This window comes from Eptesicus fuscus, chromosome 12 (genome assembly GCF_027574615.1).
Source record: "Eptesicus fuscus isolate TK198812 chromosome 12, DD_ASM_mEF_20220401, whole genome shotgun sequence".
Taxonomy (NCBI): Eukaryota; Metazoa; Chordata; class Mammalia; order Chiroptera; family Vespertilionidae; genus Eptesicus; species Eptesicus fuscus.
Genome location: NC_072484.1, coordinates 24,682,043 through 24,708,859, shown reverse-complemented (window position 1 = coordinate 24,708,859; position 26,817 = coordinate 24,682,043). Strand labels below are relative to the sequence as shown.

The window sequence follows — 26,817 nt, the reverse complement described above, 5'->3', positions numbered from 1 at the left end:
GTGATTATCAGGAGGAAAAAGCTGGGAAACTTACTGCAATTTTTTTTCACAAGGAGTATATTATTCAGCTAGAGCTGCCATAACAAAGTATCACAGACTGTGTGATTTAAACAGCAGAAATTTATTTTCTCACAGATCTGGAGGGTAGAAGTCCAAGATCGAGGTGTCATATGGTTAGTGTCTACCATGTATCAGGCATTGTTCTAAGTACTTGGAATTAAGCAGTGAACAAGATATATCCCTGATTTTATGGTCTTGCCTAAGGCTTTTCTTCTTGGCTTGCGATGGCCACTTTCTTGCTGTATCCTCACATGGCCTTTTCTCTGTGCTTACACATCCCTTTGTCTGTTTGTGTGTCCAAAGTCTCTCTTCTTATAAGGACACCATTCAGATTGGATGAAGGTCCTCCCTAAGAGCCTCCACCTAAATTAATCACCTTTTTAAAGGCCCTGTCTCCATATACAACAATGTTCTAAAGTTATTGGGGGTTAAGGCTTTAACATACAAAATTTGGGGGAGACACAATTCAGCTTATAACAGGCAGCATAGGGATAAAGGCGAGAATAGATAGAATACTAGTAGGAATCAACCCAGAAAAGTGGGTCAAAGTTCAGAGCTACAAAGAATAAGGAAAAGTTATTGGAGAGGAATCTGTATATTGTGAATGGTAAAGACACTATTGCCTTAGTTGTATTAGGTAGCTTTTGCTGCATAACGACTATCCCAAAAATGTTGTGGCTTAAGACAACAACCATTTATTTAGCTCACAATTTAGTTGGTTGGCAATTTGGGCTGACCTTGTCTGGGAAGTCCTATTGATCTCCATTGGGCTCACATATGTGTGTCTGGTCAACTGTTGAACATATTTATGGCTGGCTCATTTGGAATGGCCTTAGCTGGAATGGGTCATTTCTCCTCCATGTGCCTTTTGACTTCCAGCAGGTTAGTTTGGGCTTGTTCACATGGCAGTAACAAAGTATGGAGAGACAGAGAGAGGAGAGAGAGAGAGAGAGAGAGAGAGAGAGAGAGAGAGAGAGAGAGAGAGAGAGAGAGCAGAAGCATCCATCACCATTTCTGCCACACTCTATTAACCAAGCAACAGGCCAGTGCAGATTTAAGAGGTGAGGAAATAGACCCTCCACTTACTTACTAGTAGGTGAGCTATAGTAGCTACAGTTGGGTAAAATTAATGGGTCATGTTCAATGCTGGATGCAATGCAAAGGAGTAAAGAAGGGATCATGTATTCACATCAACCAGAGTGTTTGAAAAGTGGGTAAACGTTTTATGTATACTATACAAGTTCTAGAAAAAACAAAAGGAAGAACAAGAGAATAACAGTCTCAAAATTTGGAAGTGTCTAATCTGGTCATGCAGAACTTGCTGCTAAAATCCTGTTTGCTATTTACTCTCTGATTGTGTAAAAGATAAAAAGATAAAGCTGAGAGAAAAATGTGTTTGTCACATGCTAATTTGGATTTAATACTGGACATAACTTAGTAAAAGCAACTTCTTTGGTTTTAGCATCAAAGGATTTATTATTTCCCAGATATCATTCCTGCCTCAAGAGGCTAGAGACAGTGATTTACATTGTCAAAGGCTGGTGATGCTAAAATGGAACCAGATTTTATTTTGCTTCTTTGCCAAATTGTAGTCTACTTGGAGTGAGTAAAACTGTATTTTATTTTACTTTTGTTTTGAAAATTCAGAAATGAGTTTCAGATGTCAGATTTTTCAGTTTTGCTGGTAAATATTAAATGATGATGCTGACCCAGGAAAACTTTATAGTTCCCTCTTCATTAGTGTTTTTTAAGTGGTCATTTTTTTTGTATTTTATGTCTGTGATTTATTCATTTGTTTAGCAAATATTTATTGTTTACCATGAAGCAGGCATTATTCTAAGCACTTGGGAGAAAGCAGTGAAAAGATATATCCCTGATCTTATAAAGGAATATTTTCTAGTAAAGGAAAATATATAATAAATAAGTAAACAAATGAAAGAACAAGATAATTTCACCTAGTGATAAGCATTAAGGAAATAAAATGAGATTATATGATAAAGGCTGATTTGGGTGGGGGAGGTGATTCTTTTGGATGTATATTCAGGATTGTTGTTAAAAGATAAAAAAGAGCTAGCTATGTGAAGAATTAAGGGCCAAAACTTTTAAGACAGAGGGAACAGCAAGTGCAAAGGTAGAGATGAACTCAGTGTGTTCAAATAACTGTTGGCAAAGGGAGGGAATGGTAGAAGTCAGAGAGGTAGGTAGCAGCCAGATGGTGATCTTCTTTGGATCTAGTAAGGAGATTTTTATTTTTGGTATTTCAATCTTACAAGGAATGGGAAGTTATTGATAGGCATGATCTGATTTATGATTTAGAAAATAACTTTTGCAAGAGGGAATGAATTGAGGGTGTTGAGATGAAATGGAGATTGAAAGCAGATAAGCCAGTTAGGAGGTTATTGGATCAACTCACAAAAAAGGGACTATGGTGGCTTAAACCTGAGTACCAGTGATGGTGATGAAGAGAAGTAGGCAGATTTGGAAACTATTTTGAAAGCCATGCCAGCAGCATATGAATATGGATATGATAGTGAGGGAAAAGGAGGCATTAAAGATGACTCCTAGGGTGCCAGGTTGCATAATGGGTGAGAAATATACTGATATAGGAAAAACTAGGGGAGGAAACATGGAAAGACTAGAGGGAGAAAAATCAAGTGTTCTGCTTTAAACTTTAAAGTTTAATATGCTTAGTAAGTTTCAAGTGTAAATGTCAAGTAAGAAGTTGGGTATATGAGTCTGGAACAGTTGGATATATGAGAGCTAGGGATGGAAAAGTGTATAATGGGAATATTTTAAAACTTGAGACTAAAGTAGTTCACCTAGGTAGAGAGAATGCACAGAGAAGATACCCAGATCACTCCAACAGGCAGAAGTTAAGTGCAGCAAAAGAGATCATGATTGAGGACAAGTAGCTAGTGAGACCAAGAAAAATAAGGAGCCCGGCTAGTGTGGCTCCGTGGTTGAGCATCGACCTATGAACCAGGAGGTCATGGTGCAATTCTGGTCAGGGCACATGCCTGGGTTGTGGGCTCGATCCCCAGTAGAGGGCATGCAGGAGACAGCTGACCGATGATTCTTTCTCATCATTGATATTTCTATCTCTCCCTCTCCTTTCCTCTCTCTGAAATCAATAAAAACACTTAAAAAACAAAAAAGAAAAATAAGGAGAGAGTGGAATTGCTATCTCCAAGAGAGGAGAATGTTTCAGGAAGGAGAACCTGGTTAACTGGGTCAAAACTCTTAAGATGTTTAAGGAGGGAAGAAAGATAACCATCGAATTTCACAATAGGGAGGTCACTGAGGACCTTGTCAAGAAGGGAGAATTCTAATTAGAGTGGTCTGAGGAGAGAGACTGAGATGAGGAACTGAAGTGGATTTATGTTGACACTTCTAAGAAGTGGGTTAGAGGCAGTATTATCACAAAAAAAAAAGTGCATAGGGAAGGCACACTAGAGGTTTCAAGAGACCATCCTATATAATAAATAGGTAATATGCAAATTGACCCTCACTCCATCACACTGTCACAAGATGGTGGTGCCCACTGCGTAGGCAGGGTTCCCGTAACACAAGTTGGCTGTGCCCATAGCGGAGGCGTACCCATAACAAGCGATCAGCAGGGACTTGAGGATGTGTGGCACCAGGCCGGGGCGGGGGACCTGAGGCTGAGCCCCCGCTGCCCAATAGGGCTTGACAGGGAACCTCAGGCTGTGCCCACCGCCCCAGTGCCAGGCTGGGGGACCTCAGGCCATGCCCACTGCCCTGGCACCAGGCCAGGGGACTTGAGGCCCACCCCAGGCCCAGCAGGGCTTGATGGGGGACCTCAGGCCATGCTCCCAGCCTAGCGGGGCTTGAAGGGGGACCTCAGGCCATGCCCCCTGCCAGGCGGGGCTTGACAGGGGACCTCAGGCCAAGCCCCCCGCTCGGCAGGGCTTGAAGGGGGACCTGGGGCTACGCCCCCCCACCCAGCAGGGCTTGATGGGAGCCCTGAGGCTGTGCCCCCCACCCAGTGGGGCTTGACAGGGGACCTGAGGCTGCACCCCCTGCCCAGCACCAGGCCGGGGGACCTGAGGCTGTGCCCCTTCCCTCCCCAGTGGGGCTTGATGGGGGTGTCTGGATCTCGCCCAATGCGGGTGGGGCCGGCTGGGTCTGAGTCTCATGCGATTTTGAGGTGCATGCGGGTGGGCAGGGACTTGACTCTGGGTCCTGCGGCATGCTACAGACTCTGACAGGAGGAAGATTTTCATATATATTTTACTAATCTTCTTTCATCTCTGACACTTCTATTATAGAGAAAGGGCAAATAGCAATATTAAAATATTTCCTCTAATTAATTCCCTTTTAATGTGCACAAATTTTGTTCACCAGGCCACTAGTATGAAATAATCATTTTAGAGGGTGGAAAAGTAAACATACTAAGGAAGGATTAGTGGACCATCTTTGTTCATATGAAACTTGTGGTCATTAGTTTAATGTGAAGACTGGTCAGTTTGGGTGTGAGTCTTTCTCTAGCCTAGTTCAATGCCATGACTACAGAGAATTAGGTGTAACCATGTGGGGGAATTGACAAAATGAATATGATGGAGAGAGGGTGAGGCAATGAGTGCTTATAAGGCAAGATGAACAATGGAATTTAGTATGAGTAAGAAGGGAAGGGAAGCCTAGGGATCATGATTGGTAATGAGAGAGTGGTAGAGTCACTTAAATATTTGGAACCATGTGAGATCACCTAGGATGATATTATCATGGACTAGAGGCCCGGTGCATGAAATTCGTGCACGGAGGGGGGTTGTTCCTCAGCCCAGCCTGTACCCTCTCCAATATGGGACCCCTCAAGGGATGTCTGACTGCCTGTTTAGGCCCGATCCCGGGACATCCCTCTCACAATCCAGGACTACTGGCTCCCAACTGCTTGCCTGCCTGACTTCCTGATTGCCCCTAACTGCTTCTGCCTGCCAGCCTGATTACCCCCTAACCACTCTGCTGCCAGCCTGTTTGCCCCCAACTTCCCTCCTCTGCCAGCCTGGTCACCCCTAACTGCCCTCTCCTGCAGGGTTGATCACCTCCAACTGCCCTCCCTTGCAGGCCTGGTCCCTCTCAACTGCCCTCCCTTGCAGGCCGGGTGCCTCCCAACTGCCCTCTCTTGCTGGCCATCTTGTGGTGGCCATATTGTGTCCACATGGGGGCAGGATCTTTGACCACATGGGGGCAGCTATATTGTGTGTTGCAGTGATGATCAATCTGTATATTACTCTTTTATTAGATAGGATAGAGGCCTGGTACAGGGGTGGGGGCCAGCTGGTTTGCCCTGAAGGGTGTCCCTGATCAGAGTGGGGGTTCCCTTGGGGCATGGGGCGGCCTGAGCGAGGGGCCTGTGGTGGTTTGCAGGCCGGCCATGCCCCCTGGCAACCCAAGCGGAGACCCTGGTATCTGGAATTTATTTTCCTTCTACAGTTGAAACTTTGTAGCCTGGAGCAGAGCCAAGCCTGGGGCTCCCTCCGAGGCCGGCAGCCATTTCTGTTGGGGTTATAATTGAAACTTTGTTGCCTTAAGCGGGTGGGCCCAGCCAGGGTGTGTGGAAAGCTTTGCTTCCCTTGTTGCCGGCGGCAACCCTGGCCTGCTCTCTCAAGCTCCATTCTGCCGCCATTTGTTTGAATTTGTTTACCTTCTATAATTGAAACTTTATAGCTTGAGTGGAGGCTTAGGCCTGGAAAGGGCAGGCAGAAAGCTTGGCTTCCTCTGTTAACTAGGAAACCTTGCTCTCTGTGGCTGTAGCCATCTTGGTTTGGGTTAATTTGCATGCTCACTCTGATTGGATGGTGGGCGTGGCTTGTGGGCATGGCTTGTGGGTGTGTTGGAGGTATGGTCAATTTGCATATTTGTCTATTATTAGGTAGGATGATGGTAGGTCTAAGTGAGATTAGCAGTTGATGGACTTGGAATTATAATAGTAGAGAGGATAAGAGATGATTGGGCAAGGAAGGGATGCTTGTACATGATTTTAACAGGAATACAGTTGCTGGTGATTTCAAGATCAAGCCAATGTCCATGGCATGGGTGTCTGAAGTTGGATAGACAAAGATATCACTTGAGATAAAAAGCCAAGGGTCTTGACCTCACCTTTGCTTCTGTCAGGCCATAAATATTAAAATGTATTGATCAATATTTTATAGAAAAATATATAATAGCATCTAAGACCCTTTGATTGCAATTGATATAAACCAACTCAATTTCAATATACCAGACTCCTCCCTTTAGTGAAAACATGACTTCCAACAGCCAACAAACTATACAGGCATCCAAAAAGACCACTCTCCCAATTCTATTTTCAAAACTCCTTGGGAAGACAAGGAATGCTGTAACACTGAGCCTCAGGTTTATTCAGGAGCAATCATCCTTGGCTGGCAAAGTTCCCAGATGTAGAGGCAGGTTGTTGGGCAGATAAGCCCATAAATGCCTCCTACAAACACCACTTGGTTTACATCATTCAGTGGGTAAGAAAGGCTCGGGCTAGACACTCTTCATGCACACACTTTTATTGAAGAAGAATGAATGTAATTTAGACTCCACATTCACTGTTTTTTACCTTTTTCACTAGTGGTCTGGGTCTTACTATTAACTTACCTTTCTGGTTTAGTTCAGCAGGAAACTGCGCAGACTGATTGCCTTTATCTGTCCCCAGCAAGATAACTCTGTTGCCTAGATGCCTTGGTTTGTCTGTTATTTGTTTGTTTATAAAATCTCTTTATTAGAGTATGACTAACATAGAGTTAAACTGCACAAATCATATGTGTACAGCTCACTGGATTTTAATGAAGTGAATGCAACCTGAAAAAGGAAAGGCTTTCCCAACACCTCAGGAGTCCCCTTATAAACCCTGTCAAGTCACTATCTCTTCCTTAAGGGTAATCTCTCTCCTGACTTCTTATTCCATAGGTCAACGATTTTCAACTGGTGTGCTACAAGAATTTTTTAAAGATATATTTCATTTTTTATTTTTAAAATTTTTTTTATTAATCCTCACCCAAGGATATTTTTCCATTGATTTTTTATAGAGAGTGGAAGGGAGGTGGATAAACACAGAGAGAGAAACATTGATGTAAGAGAGACCCATCAATTGGTTGCCTCCCACATGCACTCCCAACCGGGGCTGGCGATCGAGTCTGCATCTGAGGTACATGCCTTTGACCAGAATCTAACCCTGGACACTTTAGCCCAAGAGCCAGTGCTCTGTCCACGGAGACAAACAGGCTAGGGCCTGCAAGAATTTTTAAAACATGTAATACTTGACTATTTAGTTAGAGACACTGACCTCATTTCTCTTAGATTGTCAAATAAAAAAAGACAACAGCCAACGATAGCTCCTCCAGTGTGCGTGAATCAAAATTATACCCATTTTTTTTGTCAGATCAGCAAAACATATTTTTTGGTGTGCCACAGAATTTTGGCAATTAGTTTTTGTGTGTCATGAGATGAAAAAGGGTGAAAAGCTCTTGATGTCTTGGTATTTGCACAGGAGAGCCTGGTTATGGTGAGCAGGTATGCTGGATAAGACTAAGAACGTTTAAATGATCTATTGGTCTGTGCCTCCTTCCCAAGCCTGCCATTGTTGCTGCTGTCCCCTGCCAGAGTAAGGGAGAATCAATTTCCCGCATAAAGAACTACAGGCTGCTGGTAATTATGTAATGATACGAATTGATGGGACACGGGGTTTCTTTTCTAGTGCTTGGGCCTTTTCTCTTGGTTTGGGCTTTTGTTTATTTTTTTCAAATATGAATCTCAGGAACCTTTTTCTGTGAGTCTTGCAGGGAACAGCCTAGGGTTTAGGCTAATTGGACAAGGCAGTATTTAATCTTTCATTTGTGTGTCTGTAATGGAGACAGCTCTTCTGATAAAGGTAACAGATGCTGACTTAAGTGCTCTTCTGTCCTTTTGCAACAGAGCAGGACTGGGTGGTGTCAGGGTTTTCCTGGACTCATTTTGAATTCATGGGAGAGGCACTTAGTCCAGACTAGCTGGAGCATTCTACAAGAGTTTCTATGGAAACTAACAATTCAGATGATATCAACGGCTGAATTTTTTTTCCTCCAAAGGTGGTTTAGGTTATATGATTTTGGATAACTTGGCCTGGAAGAAACAAAAGAACATGGTCCTTTCTTTCATGGGAAAGGACAACTGAAATGTATGTTATTTACCCAACAGCATACAGATCCTCTTATTTGTATCTATCACCCCTCATATGTCATCATGATACCTAGGTCATGATTTTTATTCTACTAACTTCCCTAAATAATTCCCTAATGTTACATTTGCTGTGTCACAGAATTACAGATTGTAGAATAATGGGTCACTCTCCTACAGGTCTATGGTCTTAAGAGAGAATGAATGACAAAAGATCAATAAGATCTTTAAAACATGGTCTTTCTATATTATATGCATTATTTTTCCTCATGTTTCTCCACTGTGTTTTATTTATTGGAGTATAACTTACATACTGGAAAATGCATACATTATAATTCAAGATTTTTTTTTATTTGTATATATACCCATCTAACCATTTCCCAGGTCAAGACATATATGTGTATGTTTAAATGACCTGTAATACACACACACACACACACACACACACACACACACACACACACCTCAGACTTTGCTAGCTTTGTGTTGTTAAGGATCATTTTCCCATTTTCTAATTTGGGCCACCATATACAACTACTCATGTAAACAAACTGCACAACCATTCCGGGCAGCCCAATTTCCAAGCCCTCAGAGGTGCTTACTAGATATTCACTGAATTGAATTTGAATTTGGCAGAGTTCACTATCTAGAATGGGTTTGCCTATCTGTCTTGCAATTTAGGGTTAATAAGGATTTTCCCCACTTCAGCTCAGCTGCATTGCTAGCCATACATACATTTACTTATCAAATGTTTATTGAGCCCTTAATATTTATAAAGCATTTTTAATATTTATAAAGCAGATATTGTCATCTATGAACATAAGTTAGACACAGAATATGACTTCCTACAGCTCCTAGACCACAGTAAAGTTAAGCAATGCACATAAGCAATTACGACTCAGGATAGAATTTCTAAAGCGTTTAAAGACGGTAAAGACAAGCCAGCCAGGCATCTTTAGTCCCAGGTCTTGAAGATAGAAGGGTTTGGCAGAGGGAGATAATGGAGGCTTGGGAGGACAATGAGGATTTAGGGAAAAGGAGGTAGTTCTTTGGCTGCAACCTTAGACAACCAAAGTAAAGGTATGGGAGAAAAGGAGAGTGAAGAAGGCCTGATTAAAATAAGAAAGACTCTGAATACTGTGCTAAGGAGTTTTGGATTTTTTTCTTGAGTTTGTTAGAGATGCTGAATCTTGGCCCCATGGGCCTCAGAATCTCTTGTATGAGGCTCAGCAGTCTGGGTTTGCACTAGCCGTCCCCTCCCACTCTTTTGAGAAGCACTATACTAGACAGACCACAGTTCCTGGGAACACAAACCAGTAGTGTGGCCAAAGTTTGCCCAACAAAAGAGGAATTTTAAGCAGTGTTAATAGATGTTTTGTGCGGAAGTGGACTGCTGAATCAGAAAGAGCTATAGACACATTTCTTTACTAGGGATTCCCAGACCTCAAAGCATTCTAATGTAGATTGTGACTCTCCCAGTGGGAGTTACACTATGCAGTGTTTGCCAAATGGATTTTCCATGGAATCCTTTATTTCCCTTTGATTTCTTAGTATTTTTATAAGCATTAAGAGAGACATTAGTATTGCTTGGGACACTCTTGGGGACACATTATTGTGGACAGTGATGAGCCAAATAAAGTTTTTCATCAGGAAAGAAACAGACAAGCATGCAAAGGGTAGTGAACAGGCCGAATGGGTGGGTTGCGGGGCTAGAAGCAGGGACTGGGGCCTAGAAAAGAAGGAAACTGAGCTTGCACAGCAATCAGTCTTGTGGAGTGGTGCAGGGCAGAGCATGAGAACGGCCCAGTTAGAATGGTGATACTGGGAGGTGTAGGGTGAGGATGTTGCAGGAAGAACTCGGGGTCTGAGGATGTACCACCAGCACATATTATTTTAACATTCACTCCTGAACGCATTCTGCTGTGTCTTCAGAACGAGCACTCCTGGCCCACAGAGATAGTTTCTAACTGCGGAAGTGGCCATGTGCTCAGAGCTTGGGGCCTGCCAGGTCGGTGGATGCGGGCTGCTGCACGTGTGCTGTCGAGGGGGAGGTGGACCAGGCACCCTCTCGGGACACCTCATCTGATGTAGGCTTGATCCTCTCCCAGCTCAGAGCAGGAGCGCTGGGAAACCGCACAGCCTTTCATTTCCCAGTTTGAGCTGACATTCCAGTCCTCTCTTCAGCTGACACTGAGGCTGGGTAACACCACATTTCTGGGTGGTTGCTGCCTCCTTAACTTTTCAAGGCATAAAAAGAAAGTGGAAATCGGCAGCAGCTCCTCATTACTGAGGCGTTTAGTGCAGTTTTCTATGCTATCTATGATGGTGCTCGAAGATAATCAGATTATATTTGAGGGACTTTCTGGTTTATCTGAAAAAAAAAAAAAAAGCCTTCCTCTGCCCCTGGATTGCCAACTGGGTGATCTATGCTTAATAATTAGTCAGGGAAGTATAACATTTTAGTTCTGTCTTTATTGAGTAATGTAATATTCAAAACAACCAAAATAGTGAAAAAGACATGCTGAAATGGGTCAGTTCCTGTACACTCACACATCCAATTCTTTAAAAGCAACCACTGTAACCATTTCTGTTTTCAAATCCGATCCTGGTTATGACTATAAATTAAAGTATATCCCCGCTCTCTAGTACTGGACTAATTTTGGGCATTAGTTATTGACTTATTTAATGAATATGAATTTAACTCATATAAAAAATGTTGATACTTTTGGTAATTACCGTACTATGTGAAGTTCTTCTGCTAGTGGCCTATGTTAGTTTCTGCATTCTTGAACCTCTATTTCTTATTCCTTCTGTCTCTCTTGCCTCCCCTGCGATGTAAGTTGGTATTGTTCAATCCATTCTCTGGAACATTCTTTTATTCCCACATCTCTAAACAGTCCTCTCATTCTTACATTATCAAATATTCGAGCATATTCTTTGTTATTTTTTTACATCTTATCTCATGGTGGTTTTTCCATGCAGATATATATTCATTACAAACTGGATTTTTAATGGCTGCCTAGTACTGATAGTTAAGTGTGTCTCATGTTTTCCTTCACCATGCTAATTCCCTCTGGTCCCCTTCTGCTCAGTTTTCCCCTCCATTCTCTGTGACACTAGTTCCTTGTCAACAACTTTATATCCTCAGTCTTTCAGCGTTTGCCTTTTATGTAACCTTCTAAAATCTCTGTGCCATGTCTAAACTCGATTGTTCCTCCTACCCTCAGCACCAGGCAGCTCAAGCCTTGCCCACTGCGACTCCCTTCTCACATGTTCTGGATTGCAACTTCCTCTGCTCTGATCTCATCCTTTTAGTCTCTATCTTCTAATTTTGTTTGCTCTTGACTCTTTCTGGCCTCTTTAATCATCAGTCAGTTTTGTTCTTTATTCCTTTACTTTCACTTTATTGGGAGGATCAGGGAAATGTGTGGGGAAAAGGAGAGAGGAAGGAAGGGGAGACAAACATTTGAGTTCAGTCCAACAACCCTAGCTACTTAGGTTATACTTTCCTTAAGTGCTTTAAGGGGCTGTGGTACACATCAGAACTTCCTTACCACGCTTCCCCATGGTAGCAAAGAATGTAATTGAGTCACAAAAATCTTATCTAGCCCACTGAATCAGTTACATTCCTTCCTTCATATTCCTTCTTTCTTAAAGTTGTAGAATGAAAGATAATGTCTGTGGAAGGAATAGTTAGGTTTTATTTTCTTTGAAATATAAGCAAAACAAGAAGTAAATAAAAATAAGTAGGAAAAACTTTCTGGTGGGGTTAACTTTATTGTTTAGCTGCAAAGAAACTACTCACTTGAATGGGGAAGGCTTCTCTGATTTCGTTGTTACCAGTAACGATTTTATGAGTCAGGTAAATACTGTTACCTCTCTTCCCTAGGTCCCATTTATCTTGCCCTTTCACACCCCTCCTTTGCATTCTTTATTTGAGAAGCAGGGATTGGCAAATTAGTGTATCAGTCATTCTTTTATTCATCTCATGGCAAAACAGTAACAATGTGCGCATGCGTGCGTGCATACACTCACACACACACACACACACACACACGCACGCACGCACACGCACACGCGCGCGCGCACACATACACAACCCCTTAAGAGACACCAGTCAACCAGAGCAGAATGGGAAACAAAATTGGCCAAGCATAAAAGAGAAGGAAATGAAATAACTGTGCTTAGTGTTGACCACACTGAATATGATTGTCTAATTCAGGATAGTTGTGCAATGTATCAGCAAGGACTATGCGCAGAGTACCAATGGAAATGGAAGGCTTTGAGCCAAGGGCAGACCCTGGAGAGGCCAAAACTAGGATAACACCTTCCCTAGAGAGCAGGCCTTGGTAGGAGCCAGGCAGGGAGAAGCCTTGACAGAGTTATTGGAATCAGAGAGTCCAGCAGAGGCATGACCAGAATGTCAGGCACTTTATCAGTTATCCATGGCCACAATAATGCTACATAATCATCACCCTAAAACCTCAGCTTATAACAATAAACATTTATTTTTGGTCACAAATTCATGGGCCAGCTGGGCATTTTTACTGGTGTGGACTAGGGTCATTTGGGCTTCCTCATGTGTTTGTGTTCAGCTAATGGGTCACATGGGGACTAGACTAGCTGATCTTGGATGACTCCAGTTGGGTGGCTCAAGTCTGTTCCACGTGATCTCTCATGCCACATCAGGTTAGCCTGTGTTTGTTCATGTCAGCTGAGCTGGGTTCTAAGAGAAGAAACAGAAGTGGGCAAGGCTTTTGAAGTCTACGCTTGGAACTGGTACATGTCACTTCTGCTTCATTTGTTGGCCAAAACAAGTCCCAGCGCCAACCCCAGAGTCAGAATGGAAGAAACTTCATAAACACAGGACAAAGGCAAAGGATTCAGGGAGGCTATTAATTGGCGGCATCAAAGCAATCTGCTACAGGCTCTTGTACCAAATATTATGCCTGGGGGACAGGGCAGTTATTTGGTCAGACTCATGGGTCTGGAAGATTCACCAGGGTTCATAGGTTTGAGAAAGGTCAGAGAGTAAAACAGAAATAGTCATTGTGAGGAGATCTGCTTTTTGGAATGGAAATTGGGATGGAGCCCCTTCCAGGCTCCTCCTTGGGGACAAGGGGCAAATTAATTATCTTAGGGGCACTTGGTCTGGCTCATGGGTCCTTTGACAAGCTTGCCTCGGGACAAGAATTCATTTGAAGCTTAAAGAGGTCCTTTCCATCTTGGGGAATCTAATCCAATATGAACAGTGGCTGGACCTTAAATCAAATATTTTCTGATTTCCTAATCTGGTTCAGGGAAGGGGACTTCAGTGTCTAGTGGGCATAGATGAGATTCTCATGCTGTCCTCTGGGTTTGTACAAGTTAGCTGGGGCTTTTACAGATTTGGAGGTGCTCCTTCCCTATGCTCTACCTAAATCTGGGGATTAGAGAGAGTACTGGTTCTCTAAATGCGGTCCCCAGGCCAGCAGGATCAGTATCACCTGGCAACCTACTATTGGAAATGCAGATTTGCAAGCATCAAGTCAGACCCACTGAATATGAAACTAGGAGGTGGGGGAACGACTTCGAGTCTATGTGTTAACAAACCTCTAGTTGATTCTGTTGCATGCTCAGGTTTGAGAAAGCTGAATTAGAAGATTGATTGTGATTTAGACAAATTTAAAAGGGAGGAAATAGTAAGCTTTAGCAAATAAAAATATAGGGTTATCAGTCACATTTGAATTTTGGATCATTAGCTAGTCATTTCTTAGTATAAGTATGTCTTATGTAATATTTGGGATATACTTATGCATGAGACATATTTATACTAAAACATTATTTGCGGTTGATCTGAAAATCAAATTTAACTGGGTGCCTTGTATTTTATCTGCAAACCCTAAAAAAAGGCATAAAAATTGTTAGGAGGTTCAGAAGAACAAACAAGATTGTTAGCACTTGCTGGTTTTGCTCAGTGGATAGAGCATCGGCCTGTGGATGGAAGGTTCCGGGGTTCGATTTCGGTCAAGGGCACATGCCTGGGCTGTGGGCTCCATCCCCAGTAGGGGGCATGCAGGAGGCAGCCAATCAATGATTCTCTCATCATTGATGTTTCTGTCTCTCTCCCTCTCCCTTCCTCTCTGAAATAAAAATACATTTTAAAAAAAAAGCAAAATTGTTAGCAGGATAGAAATTCTAGAAAAAAATGGTTAAAGAAATTGGCTTGGTGAACCCAGAGAGGACAATGATAGAATTAAAAGTTTGAAGTATTTTACTTAAAGGGAATGATGCTGAGCTGTTCTTCATTGCTGCTCAAATTAACCCAGAAGGAATTTCTCTTAGGAAGAGGCAAGATTCCTGTCAATAAATGACTTCAGTGGGGGTCCCGAGTGATTTTGTGATTCTCCACAGTTGTTAGATGCATTTGGAAATTTCATGTGCTTCCAATACAGCCAGTCCTCCAACCTGTGTTTGTGAAGGAACAGTTTAGAGAGGCATTAAACAACAGGGGGCTGAAGCAGATTAATTCTCCAGGCCCTTTATGACTTCTCTAAAATGGTTTGAATTAGCAATTTTGCATCTGTACTTAAAAAAAAAATGTAGTGCTTTGATTGCTTTTGTTTTTACTTTAGCTTTCTTGCAATGTTAGTTTTTCAGAACTTGGATATAAAGGTGAAGCAATTACTAAAGTGATGCTTTAGAACCAGAGTACATGGGTTCAGATTCCAGCAATGCCACTTCCTAGCTGTGTGACCTCAGGCTAGTGATGTGGTGCCTCAGCTCTCTCATCTGTAAAATGGGAATTATTACTAATTAATGGACATCTCAGGGGTTGTTGTGAAGCTTAATTGAGCTTACTTATGTAAAACTTAAGAACTGTGCCTGGAACATAGTCAGCCCTCTTTAAATATTATTTTATATTATTAAGGACTCGAATCTCTCCATGTATCCTGGGCATTCAGAGGTTGTTTTATTGGACAGCTAGTATTGAGTGATCAGTTCATTGTCATGTTTAGCAGATTAGTTTTCCCTTGTGAGCAATGATGTCTTGTCTGTGACCCCTAATCTTGAGGTGTCGGTGTGAGCTCTCAGGGATGGGATTCTGCAATATTACTGCATCTTAGCCATGAATCATTTTTCTTTCTTTATACAGATGAACTTTCCCACATCTTCCAGAAATCCCAAAGAGAATTGAGTTTCATTTCCCATTGCAAATTGAATTCAATTAAAAAGCTGTTAAAGAATGCCATATAATGTCACAGAGAACATAATGACATTTCCAAAATGTTTTTGAGAAACTTGAACTCTAAATCAATTTAGTTCTGTGAGTAAGGACAGAAATTTAGTCACGAAAAAATGTAATCTGACAACTAGCTTTTATCAGAATTATGAATCCAATTGAGAATGTTTCTTTAGAAACTTAATTCTGGAGATGAAAATCAAGTGATAGTTTTAACTCCTGAAGAAAAAAAAATAGGTATTACTGGCCACATGCCTGGTATAATTTCAATCTACATGTGATTGAAACATCAAATGATAAATCTTAAGTTCCTCAACATAGACTGAAGAACAAGAACAGCATCGATCAGACTGTCAGACCTCAGAGGGAAGGTAGTGGAGGGTGGAGATAAGGGAGATAGATCAACCAAAGGACTTGTGTGCTTGCATATGAGCCTAACCAGTGATCACGGACAACAGGGAGGTGGGGGCATGCGTGTGGAGGGGTTTGGGATGGGAATGCGGGGGGAGGGTTGAGGACAAATACGTGATAACTTAATCAATAAAGTAATTAAAAAAACAACAAACGCCAACTCATTGGCACTGAAATATAAATGTAACCAGTATCCAACTCGGTTCTCTGATCTTTGAACACGATTACCCTGTCATTAAACAATGTGTTACACATTAAAAAAAATCTTAAGTTCCTATTAGAAAAAAAAATTTTTTTTAGTCTACAGAGGAGTCTACTATATTTACTTGATGATCAATAGAGGATGGAGTGTTCAGGTAAAGTTAATTTGTTGTTCCTGTTTTGCTGAAACATTTACATTTGTTCTTTAAAAGAAGTTCCCTTTTGCCCGGTCAGTGTGGCTAAGTGGTTGAGCATCGACCTGTGAACCAGGAGGTCATGGTTTGATTACCAATCAGAGTACATGCCCCATTTGCAGGCTAGATCCCCAGTAGAGGGTGTACAGGAGGCAACTGATAAATGATTCTCTCTCATTGTTGATGTTTTTATCTCTCTCCCTCTCCCTTCCTCAATGAAATCAATAAAAAATATTTTAAAAAGTAAAAAACAAAAAATAAAACACATAGCTCTGTGTCTTGAATCACCATTCAGCTTCCCTCTTCACACTTCATTCCATCAATCCATTGTATCTCTTGTTGGAGTTATCATAAGTATCTCCTTGATAATCTCAACCTCCCTGCAACCCACTTTACAAACTGCTCTACCAGATTAGTTTTCTAAAGAATATCTTAAGTCTCCCCTAGCTAACAATTTTCAATGATGGTCAATTGCAAATGTTAGTTCTTTAATCAAACACTCAGTAACCTTGTAATGACATTGTCTGTGTACTGGAATCTTTATAGTTATTTTTTCTGCGAGGCTTTTGAGCTCCGTGAGGACAGCATTACTTTCTTCATCCTTGTTTTCTCCCACATCGCCTCCTCTGGTGCTTTGAAGGTCTTCTTTACTCTGCTGTCTGCTGCATGAGGAATGCATGAGTTAAAGGGAAAATACTTTGAATTGCCTTCTCCTTTCCTGTATGATCTCAGTCATTCAGTCATTCACTTTGACTGAATTTGAAATTGATTGAGTAAATAGACTAGTTGTTCTAGCTCAAGGTAGTCTTAATATTTTTGTGTCATGGACTCATTTAGCATCTGTGGAAACCTATGAGGATCCTTTGCAGAATAATGCTGATAATGCATAAAATGCAATACATAAGATCACCAAGGAAAACATTTATATTGTATTACAGCTATCAAAATATTATGAATTGTGATATAGTAGTATGTACTCATCTTTAATACATAGCATAATACTATCTAGTAGCAGGGCTATTAGCTCCTATGCTTTCACAGTAGTGAGGAGACCATGCAGCATTACAAGATACTTCAACAACAATGATATGAGATTAAAATTTCTGTGGTTTCCATTGGTGACAGAATCACAGATCCTGCTAATATGATTGTAGGTTTTTTGTCTATGTCATAATTGAAGAAAATTCTATATTTTAATGATAAGTTAGTATAAAGTATAAAATGTAACTTTTACATCTTAGTTCATCAACTCCCGTCCCCCTCCCCCAAGTTCTGTAGATCCCAGGTTAAGAGAGACTGAAAAGTGTATTTTATTATTTTATTTTAATTTTTTATTGGAGAGAGAGAGAGAGAGAGAGAGAGAGAGAGAGAGAGAGAGAGACAAACATTGATCTGTTACTTCTTGTATGCACTCTGACTGGGGATCAAGCCCACAACCTGACCAAGAATCAAACCCTCGACATCTTGGTGTACGGGTTGATGTTCCAACCCACTGAGCCACATGGGCCAGTACTGAAAAGCGTGTTTTAGAAACAACTCTAAGCAAGTCTCTGTGTAGTACAGTGGTCATCATGTAAGCTTGAGTTGACATTAAGTACTTTAAAGTAATTTATGAGGTTAGAGGTATGCACAATTTTTAGAACTTTTGCATGTGTACCATAGCACCTAAGATATTGTAGACACTGTGTAAACTTTTTTTTTTTTAGTAATAATACAACCTTCTGCAAGTGCAGTGGAAAATAACTTTTCTGTATCCCCTCCCATGCTGTGGAAACTGAGTTTTAGAACTGCCCTGGCTTGTGTCCCACGCCCCCCACTCAGACACAATTCTGTTTCTAATCCTGCCAGACAGTTGCCTTGTTTAGTTGAATGTTTGCTAATGGCACCGGATTGATAAGTTTCTTGCATATGGTATACTCTGAATAATTACCTTTGATAATTATTTGTTGAACCTGTTCCCTCTATCTTGCTCTGGAAGGGCTTGGGGCAGCTTGCCATCTGAGACAAACTGCCGAGTAAAACACATCCAGGCTCCCTGGAGTTGCCAAGGAGGCAGGCACTGCAGGCTCTTAATGGTGTTTCTACTCCTAGACTTTGCACTGTGGTCTGATATCTGTGGGCCGAGATACACTGGGAAGCAGCTTCCATTTCCTCTCATTAGAAATTACACAGGAATATTTTCCACTCATTCTTTAAAAAAAATACTGAAACCCTTCAGTGTACAAGACACTGGCTTACAGCAGCAAAATATAGTTTTCCTTATAGTCAAGCTGAATCAGTGCATGAGTTCTTATAAGACAGAACAGGATTGTGGAGAATGTTTTTGATTGCATCAATGACCCATTAGCCCTACTGATGGTAAAACTTAAGATAAATGTCTATATTACATATGTATTATATCATCTCTATATCTCTATTACTGTGCCTATATGTATGTGCATGTATATATGTAAATCCTATCTAATAAAAGAGTAATATGCGAATTGACCATCACTCCAACACACAAGATGGCTGCCCCCATGTGGTCAAAGATGGCTGCCACCATGTGGACACAAGATGGCCGCCACAAGATGGCCAGCAGGGGAGGGCAGTTGTGAGCAATCAGGCCAACAAAGGAGGGCAGTTGGGAGAGACCAGGCCTGCAAGGGAGGGCAGTTGGGGGCAATCAAGCCTGCAGGGGAGGGCAGTTAGAGGTGACCAGGCCGGCAGAGGAGGGCAGTTGGGGGCGATCAGGCCTGCAGGGAAGGGTAGTTGGGGGGGACCCAGGCCTGCAGGGGAGAGCATTTGGAGGTGACCACACCTGCAGGGGAGGGCAGTTAGGGGTGACCAGGCCTGCAGGGGATGGCAGTTAGGGGCAAACAGACTGGCAGGGGAGCACTTAGGCATCAATCAGGCTGTCAGGGGAGTGGTTAGGGGGTGATCAGGCTGGCAGGCAGAAGTGGTTAGGGGTAATCAGGAAGGCAGGCAGACGAGCAGTTGGGATTGTGAGAGAGATGTCCGACTGCCCGTTCAGGCCCGATCCTACTGGGATCGGGCCTAAACGGGCAGTCAGACATCCCTCCAGGGGTCCCAGATTGGAGAGGGTACATGCTGGGCTGAGGGACACACACACACACACACACACACACACACACGTGCACAAATTTCATGCACCGGGCCTCTAGTATATACATATATTCAGAAAACGTGTTTATTATATATTATACATATATATAAAGTAGGGTAATAATAATAAAAATAATACAATAATTAATAAACAAAACAAGAATGGAGTTTTGTATACTCACAACTTTTGCCCATTAGAGTGTGTGTGTGTGTGTGTGTGTGTGTGTGTGTGTGTTCTGATAAAACCTATTTAGAATTATGTTTACTTGAACACTGGCAGCTCTTTATATGATTGACATTTGCTTTCTTAAAAAATATTTGAAGCCATCTAATTCCTCTGGACTTTGAGGCTTTTTGTGTTGCTTGGAACTAATACCAAATTTGGAAATCTTTTAATACACCATGTTAACTTGAATAGTTTCTTGCTATGGGTGGGATAAAGGGATAATTTGTAAGATTGGGAATAAAATGTGGTAATCACTTGATGCTTTCAGAGCAGTACATATTTTTCAAATGATTAATTTTGGCATCTCTTATATATATCATTAGAGTATAAGAAGACTTTTCTTTTATGTTAGACTAAGTTAGTAAAAATTGTATAAAGAATTTGCATTATTTATTTTTGTGTTTTTTGTTTAATTGGATGGAAAAAATAAATCTCACCTAGCAGATCCTTTAACACATTGAGAACTACATATTTTTAAAAATTTATTGAGAATTACAACCATGTCTTCCAATTCTTTAAGGCCCAACTTCTAGGCTGATTCCTTCACGAAGTTTTTCTGTTCCCCTATATTAAATTGTTATTGCTGCTATAGAAAATAACACAAAGTTAGTAGCTTATAACAGACAAATGTATTATTATCTTACAGTTCTGGAGGTCAGAAGTCAGAAATGGGTCTCACTGGGATAAAGGCAAGATGTTGGCAGGGCTGCCTTCCTTTCTGAGGAGACTCTATTTCATTGCCTTTTCCAGCTTCTAGGGGTCACCTGTGTTCCTAGGCTTGTGACCCCCTCCCATCTTCAAAACCATCCTTGTCCTGTGGAGTCTTTCTCACAGTGTCGTTTCTATTTCTTCCTCTTCTGCCTCCTTCTTCCCCATTGAAGGACCTTTGTGATTACATTGGGTCCACTGATTGCTAATCAATTGATTAGCAATCTTAATGGCATTTGCAACCTTCATTTCTCTTTGCCATGTAACATAATGTATTTGCAGATTCTGGGTTTCAGGAAGTGGGAAACCTTAGACAGCTATTATTCTGCCTACCACATACCCTAAACCAGAAATGACTCATGTACTTTCATAAGATTTTAATGACACTGACTTAACTTGCTATAATTTAAATACATGCTTTATTTCTCACTTGTTTTTTAACCTCTGGACAAGACAGGACCATGTCTACCTCATATTTCTACTCTCAGCATATAGCAACATTGAAAGAATCAGGTAAATATTTTTTGAGCAAAGGAATAACATTTAAAGTTTTATCTAAAGACATTAGAAAGGAGGGATGTCAATTATTGAAGTATAAAAAACAGAAGCAGATAACTGACAGATTATCATCAGTACTACTCACAAAAAAATAGTTTCTTCATGTATATCATTGTCTCTAAAAAGCAAATAATTTCACTGGTCAAAGAATATGATTCACTTAAGAATTATTACAATTTTTTCTTACTATAAATTATTATTTTGTCACTTAAAAAATCCTTTCATACTCACTTCAGCAGCACATATACTAAAATTGGAATGACACAAAGATTATCATGGCCCCTGCTCAGGGATGACACACAAATTCGTGAAGCATTCCATATTTTTTTTGAAGAGGATAAAGGGTATCAAATATATGGTGACAGAAGACTAGACTTTGGGTGCTGTGCAATATACAGATGATGATGTATTGTAGAATTGTACACGTGAAACCTATATAATATTAAACAGTGTCAAACCAATACATTTTTAATAAATCCTTCAGTGTCTTGGGCTTTTAAAAAAATATAAATCAGTTCCTCAAAGCCTCATGAACTCTGGCTAACCTCTCACATCTGAAACTGCAAACTGTGGAAAGTGGTGGCCATCCATGGGATGGATGCACTGTGGGGAGACCTGCTGAGTAGCTAGCCTGCACTTGCCAGGTGGTACCAACAGCTTTCCTCAGACTCCAAGAGCTCTTTGGCTTAAAGCACTTCCAATCATGCACAGCTTTTCTATGAAGGACACTTAAGAGCAGAGGAAAGTGGATTAGTTCCTCACAATATTCAGGGAGCCAAGATTTTCTCCCAGTTATTAGCTATAGACTACATGCAAATTATATATTCTACTCCATGATGTTGTTGGAAGAAAAAAATATATATATCCCATATAACAAAGAGCTAATATGCTAATTAGGCCAAACAGCCAAATGACTTTCAGATGTCCTTCCAGACTACCTTCCGGATGAAGCCGGGGCTTGGAGGGCCGGCTGAGGCTCCAAAGGGGCTGTGAGGGCTGGCCGAGGCAGCCGGGGCTGCGAGGGCTGAGCCCCTTACACAAATTTCGTGCATCGGGCCTCTAATATATACATGTAAAGTTTTAACTCTGTTTCACATCCAACTGTCATTTTGAATAGTGTGAACACATATTATCTTGACCATTGTTTTGTGATGTAGGCAGACATTCTTCTCCCATCTTATGGGTGAAGAACTCAGCTCACCACCTAGGGATGTCCATCATCACACAGCTGGAATTTGATGTGTGCTACATGGTGAGTAGTTTGAATCTAGATTTCTTCACCCCAAGCTCCATGCTTCCTATATAAACTACATTTTCTTGGGCATCAAAGCTTGTAGGCCTTGATGTTTTTTATTAACTCATGATCTAAATAATGCAGCATTTCACAAAATATTTTCCATGGCCTATTACTCCAATGAGATTCTCTGTGAAAAGAATTTTGTAATCAAGTGTGTAATTAATAATATTTTCACAATTGAAGCATGCACTACCATAGTTGTGACTGTGCATGCAAAGTCCACTAGTAGAGAAATGTGGCTTACCTTCTTTTACCCCAGGATCTTCCAAACTCATATCACCACTGAGCCCTTGCTTTTTACCTTCTTGCTCCCATAATAGCTATTATCTTTTTGGAAAGGGACAAGTTCCAATGTTTTGGGTCCCCAGTTGGTCAGTAATATTATAATGCCAGCCAGTGTGCAAATGGAGCTGTTGTTATTGGGCAGAGATTGGCATTGCTGCCTGTGTCCACTAAGATGCTTTCATCAGCAAATACTAGAGTATCTAATTTGGGTTTGGGCCTTTGCTAATGAAAGTGTGGTCCTTGTATCAACTACATAGATATCACCTGGGAGCTTGTTAGAAATTCAGAATTTTAGGTCCCGCCCTAGACTTGCTGGAAAGGAATCTGCATTTTAACAATATCCCTAGGAAACATATGCACAGTAACATATAAGAAGCTCTGGTTTAAACCATAAGGACATTTATTACAATTTTTTATCTAAAAAGAAATTCAGAGGTGGAGGGTCCTATGTTGATTTGCAACTCAAAGGGGCATCAAAGACTCAGGGGTCTCGTTTCCTCATGGTGGTAAAATAGCTGCCAAAGCTCTATGGGTTTTGCTCACTCCTAGTTTCATTTAAATGAAGCTGGAAGGAAAGAAGAGGAAGGGATGCAGAGTACTTTTGTCTTTAAATGTAGCTTTCTCTTATTATTAAGGGATCATTTCTTTCTCAAAAGGCTTCTTATAGCTTCCCATCAGCTAGATTTGGGTCACATACACACCCATCAGACCAATTATTAACAACATGTAACAGGAAAACCTCAATTGCCTTTGATTTTGACCAATGCTGTCCAAAAGAATTGTAAAACTAGCTACATATATAATTTAAAATTTTCTAGTAGCTACATTAAAAAAAGAGAAAATAGTTGAAGTTACTGTTAACAATACATTTTATTTAACTCAATATTTCTAGATTATTATCATTTCAACATGCAAACAATATACAAAAATTGCCAATGAGATATTTTATATTCTTTATTTCACACTGAGTCTTTGAATGAGGTCTGTCTTTTATGCTTTTACCACATTTCAATTCAGAAGCTAAGTTTTTATCAGATATACAGATACATGAGATATACAAACATGAATACAGATTGTATGTAGATTGAAAAAATATGCACATACCCAGATTGCTTTATGTATAATTAAATGTTTTCCAATCATGAAATCATGTTTCAGATTATAAATTTAAATTAAATTAAAATTTTGATTTCTCAGTCACCCTAGTCACATTTCAAGTGCTCAACAGCCACATGTGGCTGGTAGCTGTTGAATGAGACAGTGCATGACTAGGCCCTTGCTACTCAAAGTGTGGTCAGGGAGCAGCAGTAACAGGATCATCTGAGGACTTGTTAGACCTGCTGAATCTTGTGTTGTATCCTAGATCTAGTCAATTAGAAATCTACATTTTAGCCCTAGCTGGTTTGGCTCAATGGTTAGAGTGTCGTTCTGTGGACTGAAGAGTCCCAGGTTTAATTCCAGTCAAGGGCACATGCCTGGGTTCCCCGCTCAATCCCCAGTAGGGGGTGTGCAGGAGGCAGCCAATCAACGATTCTCTTTCATCATTGATGTTTCCATCTCTCTCACCCTCTCCCTTCCTCTCTAAAATCAATAAAAAATAAATATTTTAAAAATCTACATTTTAGTTTAATACACATAAAAATTGGAACAAAACCAGTCCAAGCTGTTCTCAACTTTGGCTATGATTTAACATGATGGTGGGGACTTTAAAAAATACTGATGCTTATACCTCACCCAGAACCTTGCATTTGGACTTTCTGTCATGGGGTCCAGGTATTAGTATTGTATTGAAGCTTGTTGAGCTATTCCAATATACAGCCAAGTTTGAGAACCACTGGTCTAGACTAATTTTAATTAATCTCAAACCAGATGCATTGCAACCCAAGCAATATTGTGATAGATGTTCTTGAGTAAGTAACCAACAGCGGTTTCCATCCTTGCTTTTCTCTGCTCTGTGGATATTTCCAGCAGGGAAAGGGGTCTGACTGCAATATGCTATACTTGGTTAGGTCACACTTACTTAGTCTCCTTTCTTCATTCAATCACTGGCTAACTCTTTTCTCTGTTTCCCTGTCCACTGCTTTCATCACTGCTTACCTTCCTTATTCTTCTAGGTTAGGCTTCCTGCTCTGAGCTGATAAAATTTGCCTGTGCAGCATGTAGGCAGTGTGATAAATAAAACAACTATAGATTAATCTAATTATTGAAGAGAATTAAATTTAAGAGAATCCTATCAGTTTCTGGAAATTATTATTACTGTATAAATAATTTCAGTCTGAGTTGTGCACATACTAAACCTACTCTGAAGGCCTCAAGGAAGCCAGTTTCTTCCGCTCTTCATCCACACTCTAGCCCCGTGAAAATTTATCTCAGTTCTTTTTCTGTCTTGGTATTCATTAACTCAGCATCAGTGTTTCATGACAGCGGCCTTTTCTTTGTTCTTATGCTCCCCAGATGGCATTAATTTTCAGAATTAATTTCCTTTAGGTGTTCAAACTTCTGCCTTTGTTTTTACTTATTTTGTTTTGCCTTTTCCTGGATGATAAGCTTAAATGAGGTGGGCATGAAGTCTGCTCATTTAAAGCAGCTCTGAATCAATAAGCTGAAACTGAGAGGTGATTTTATGACCATATTTGGGTACCTTGGTAGTTGCCCATGTGCACTTCTCTGGAGACTCAAAATGTGCACATACCTTGAAACACAGCCTCACCCATTGACATGTCTCTGTGGCAAACTAGATCTGATGAGTTTCTCTTCTGAGGAAGGACCTTTAGCGGGACATGCTTGAAAAATAGGCTCACCTGAGCGGCTCTCATGAGTGCAAACAAAGCCACATTAAAACAAAAGCATGTTCAGTTTGCCCAGCGCCAGGAGATACTGTTTGTGGTCCCTTGGACTGGAGAACAAAGGGGCTGATCGACGGCCTTTTGAAATCTAACCCGTTTCTTGGTAGAGGAGCATCTGTACAGGATACATTTCAGTGATGACAGGAATTGCTGTCCAAGCTAATAAAAGGACTTCTCTAAAATTTAGACTGTAACATTTAGACTATGTGATAAATAAATACAGATTAGTCTGTATTTATTCAAAGAGAACTAAGTTTTAAGAGAATCTTATCAGTTTCTGGAAATCATTATTAAAGTATAAATATTTTCAGTCTGAATCGTATACACAAGAGTGTGAAGACTGAGCACTTGGAGAAACACAGCCAACAAGATCATCTTTTTTTAAATTAAGTCAGTATTTTAACTGTATAGATTCTCTGATTTCAAAAAGCCTTAGATTAGAAAAATCTAATTTTTGAAATTTTTAAGGATTAAAAATATTAATAAAAGTCTTCTTTAAAAACCTGTCAAATTTACATAATTTTCTCTAATACTTATATTGTAATAAAACACGAATATGGTAAAGTCCCCAGGAAATTTTTGGATATTTGCTAGAAGTGGTCCAATGGCTATTCAGAGAAGCTCCCTGAAAAATATGGTCCAGATGACATCAATTATGCATAGAACAGCAAAATATTAAAAGCATAATATTAAATTCCTAGTATTAGAATTAAGAAATATCATCAGGAATACTTAACATTTTGGAGAGCCAGAGAAAATTTGACATTTCTGCAATAAAACACTATTCAGTAAAAGTAGGAAAGCTAACAATTAAATAAACATGATCTCTAGTAAAATATATATTTATGCCTGCATGAATAATGAAGTAGATCTAATTTACTCAATAATATACACACTGCATGGGTGTGTTGTGCCTTGCCATGTTCATAGCACTTTCACAAATAATCTCACCATCCTCCTGTGGCCCCAGGCAGAGCTGGTAATACTTTGGTCCCATTAGACAGATTTGAATGCAGAGACTCAGAGAAGAGCAAAGTCAGCAGGAAGTAGGGTTAGAAGTCATTCTTACCTATCAGGCAGTGTTATTTCCACTGCAGTATGCTGCCTCTTTATTCCTTAGGGTCCTCCATCAATAGGATTTTGTAAGCCTCTGGGCTTTCAGACATTAAAGGACTAGTCCGCGAGTTGAACACTCCATGGTAGATTACTTTAGCCTGATGACCTGACCCTCTCTCCTCTCCACTACAAATCCTCAGTCCCTTTTTCCATAATTCTGAAAGCATTAAAGTTTTGAAGACTTAGTTTTCCCTTAACTTTGGCATCATTTGAGTGGCAAAATTATGCCTGAACCAATAGATTATATAAAGTCTTTATTTATCCCACTTTAGAGTGAATAGCCATACGTGTCACTGCATAAATGCTGGTGTATTTGCTAGTGATCAGAAAACTTTTTCTACACAAGACCAGATAGTAAATATTTTAGGTTTTATGGATCATACTACTGTCTCTGTGGTAACTACTCAACT

The 26,817-nt window shown here is 40.5% G+C and overlaps 1 protein-coding gene and 1 non-coding gene across 2 annotated transcripts in view; both read left to right on the top strand.

Annotated features, from left to right (window-relative positions):
- The first annotated feature begins 21,086 nt into the window (after positions 1-21,086).
- LOC114231451 (U6 spliceosomal RNA) lies at positions 21,087-21,190 on the top strand. The gene has a single exon (XR_003617411.1). It is a non-coding gene; the product is annotated as a U6 spliceosomal RNA (small nuclear RNA).
- An 894-nt stretch (positions 21,191-22,084) lies between these two features.
- The window catches only part of PLCB4 (phospholipase C beta 4), a 219,256-nt gene continuing 214,523 nt past the window's right edge, over positions 22,085-26,817 (top strand). The window contains exon 1 of the mRNA XM_054724007.1: positions 22,085-22,115. Coding sequence (XP_054579982.1) covers positions 22,113-22,115 — 3 coding nt within the window. The 5' untranslated portion in view covers positions 22,085-22,112. The remainder of the gene's footprint in view (positions 22,116-26,817) is intronic.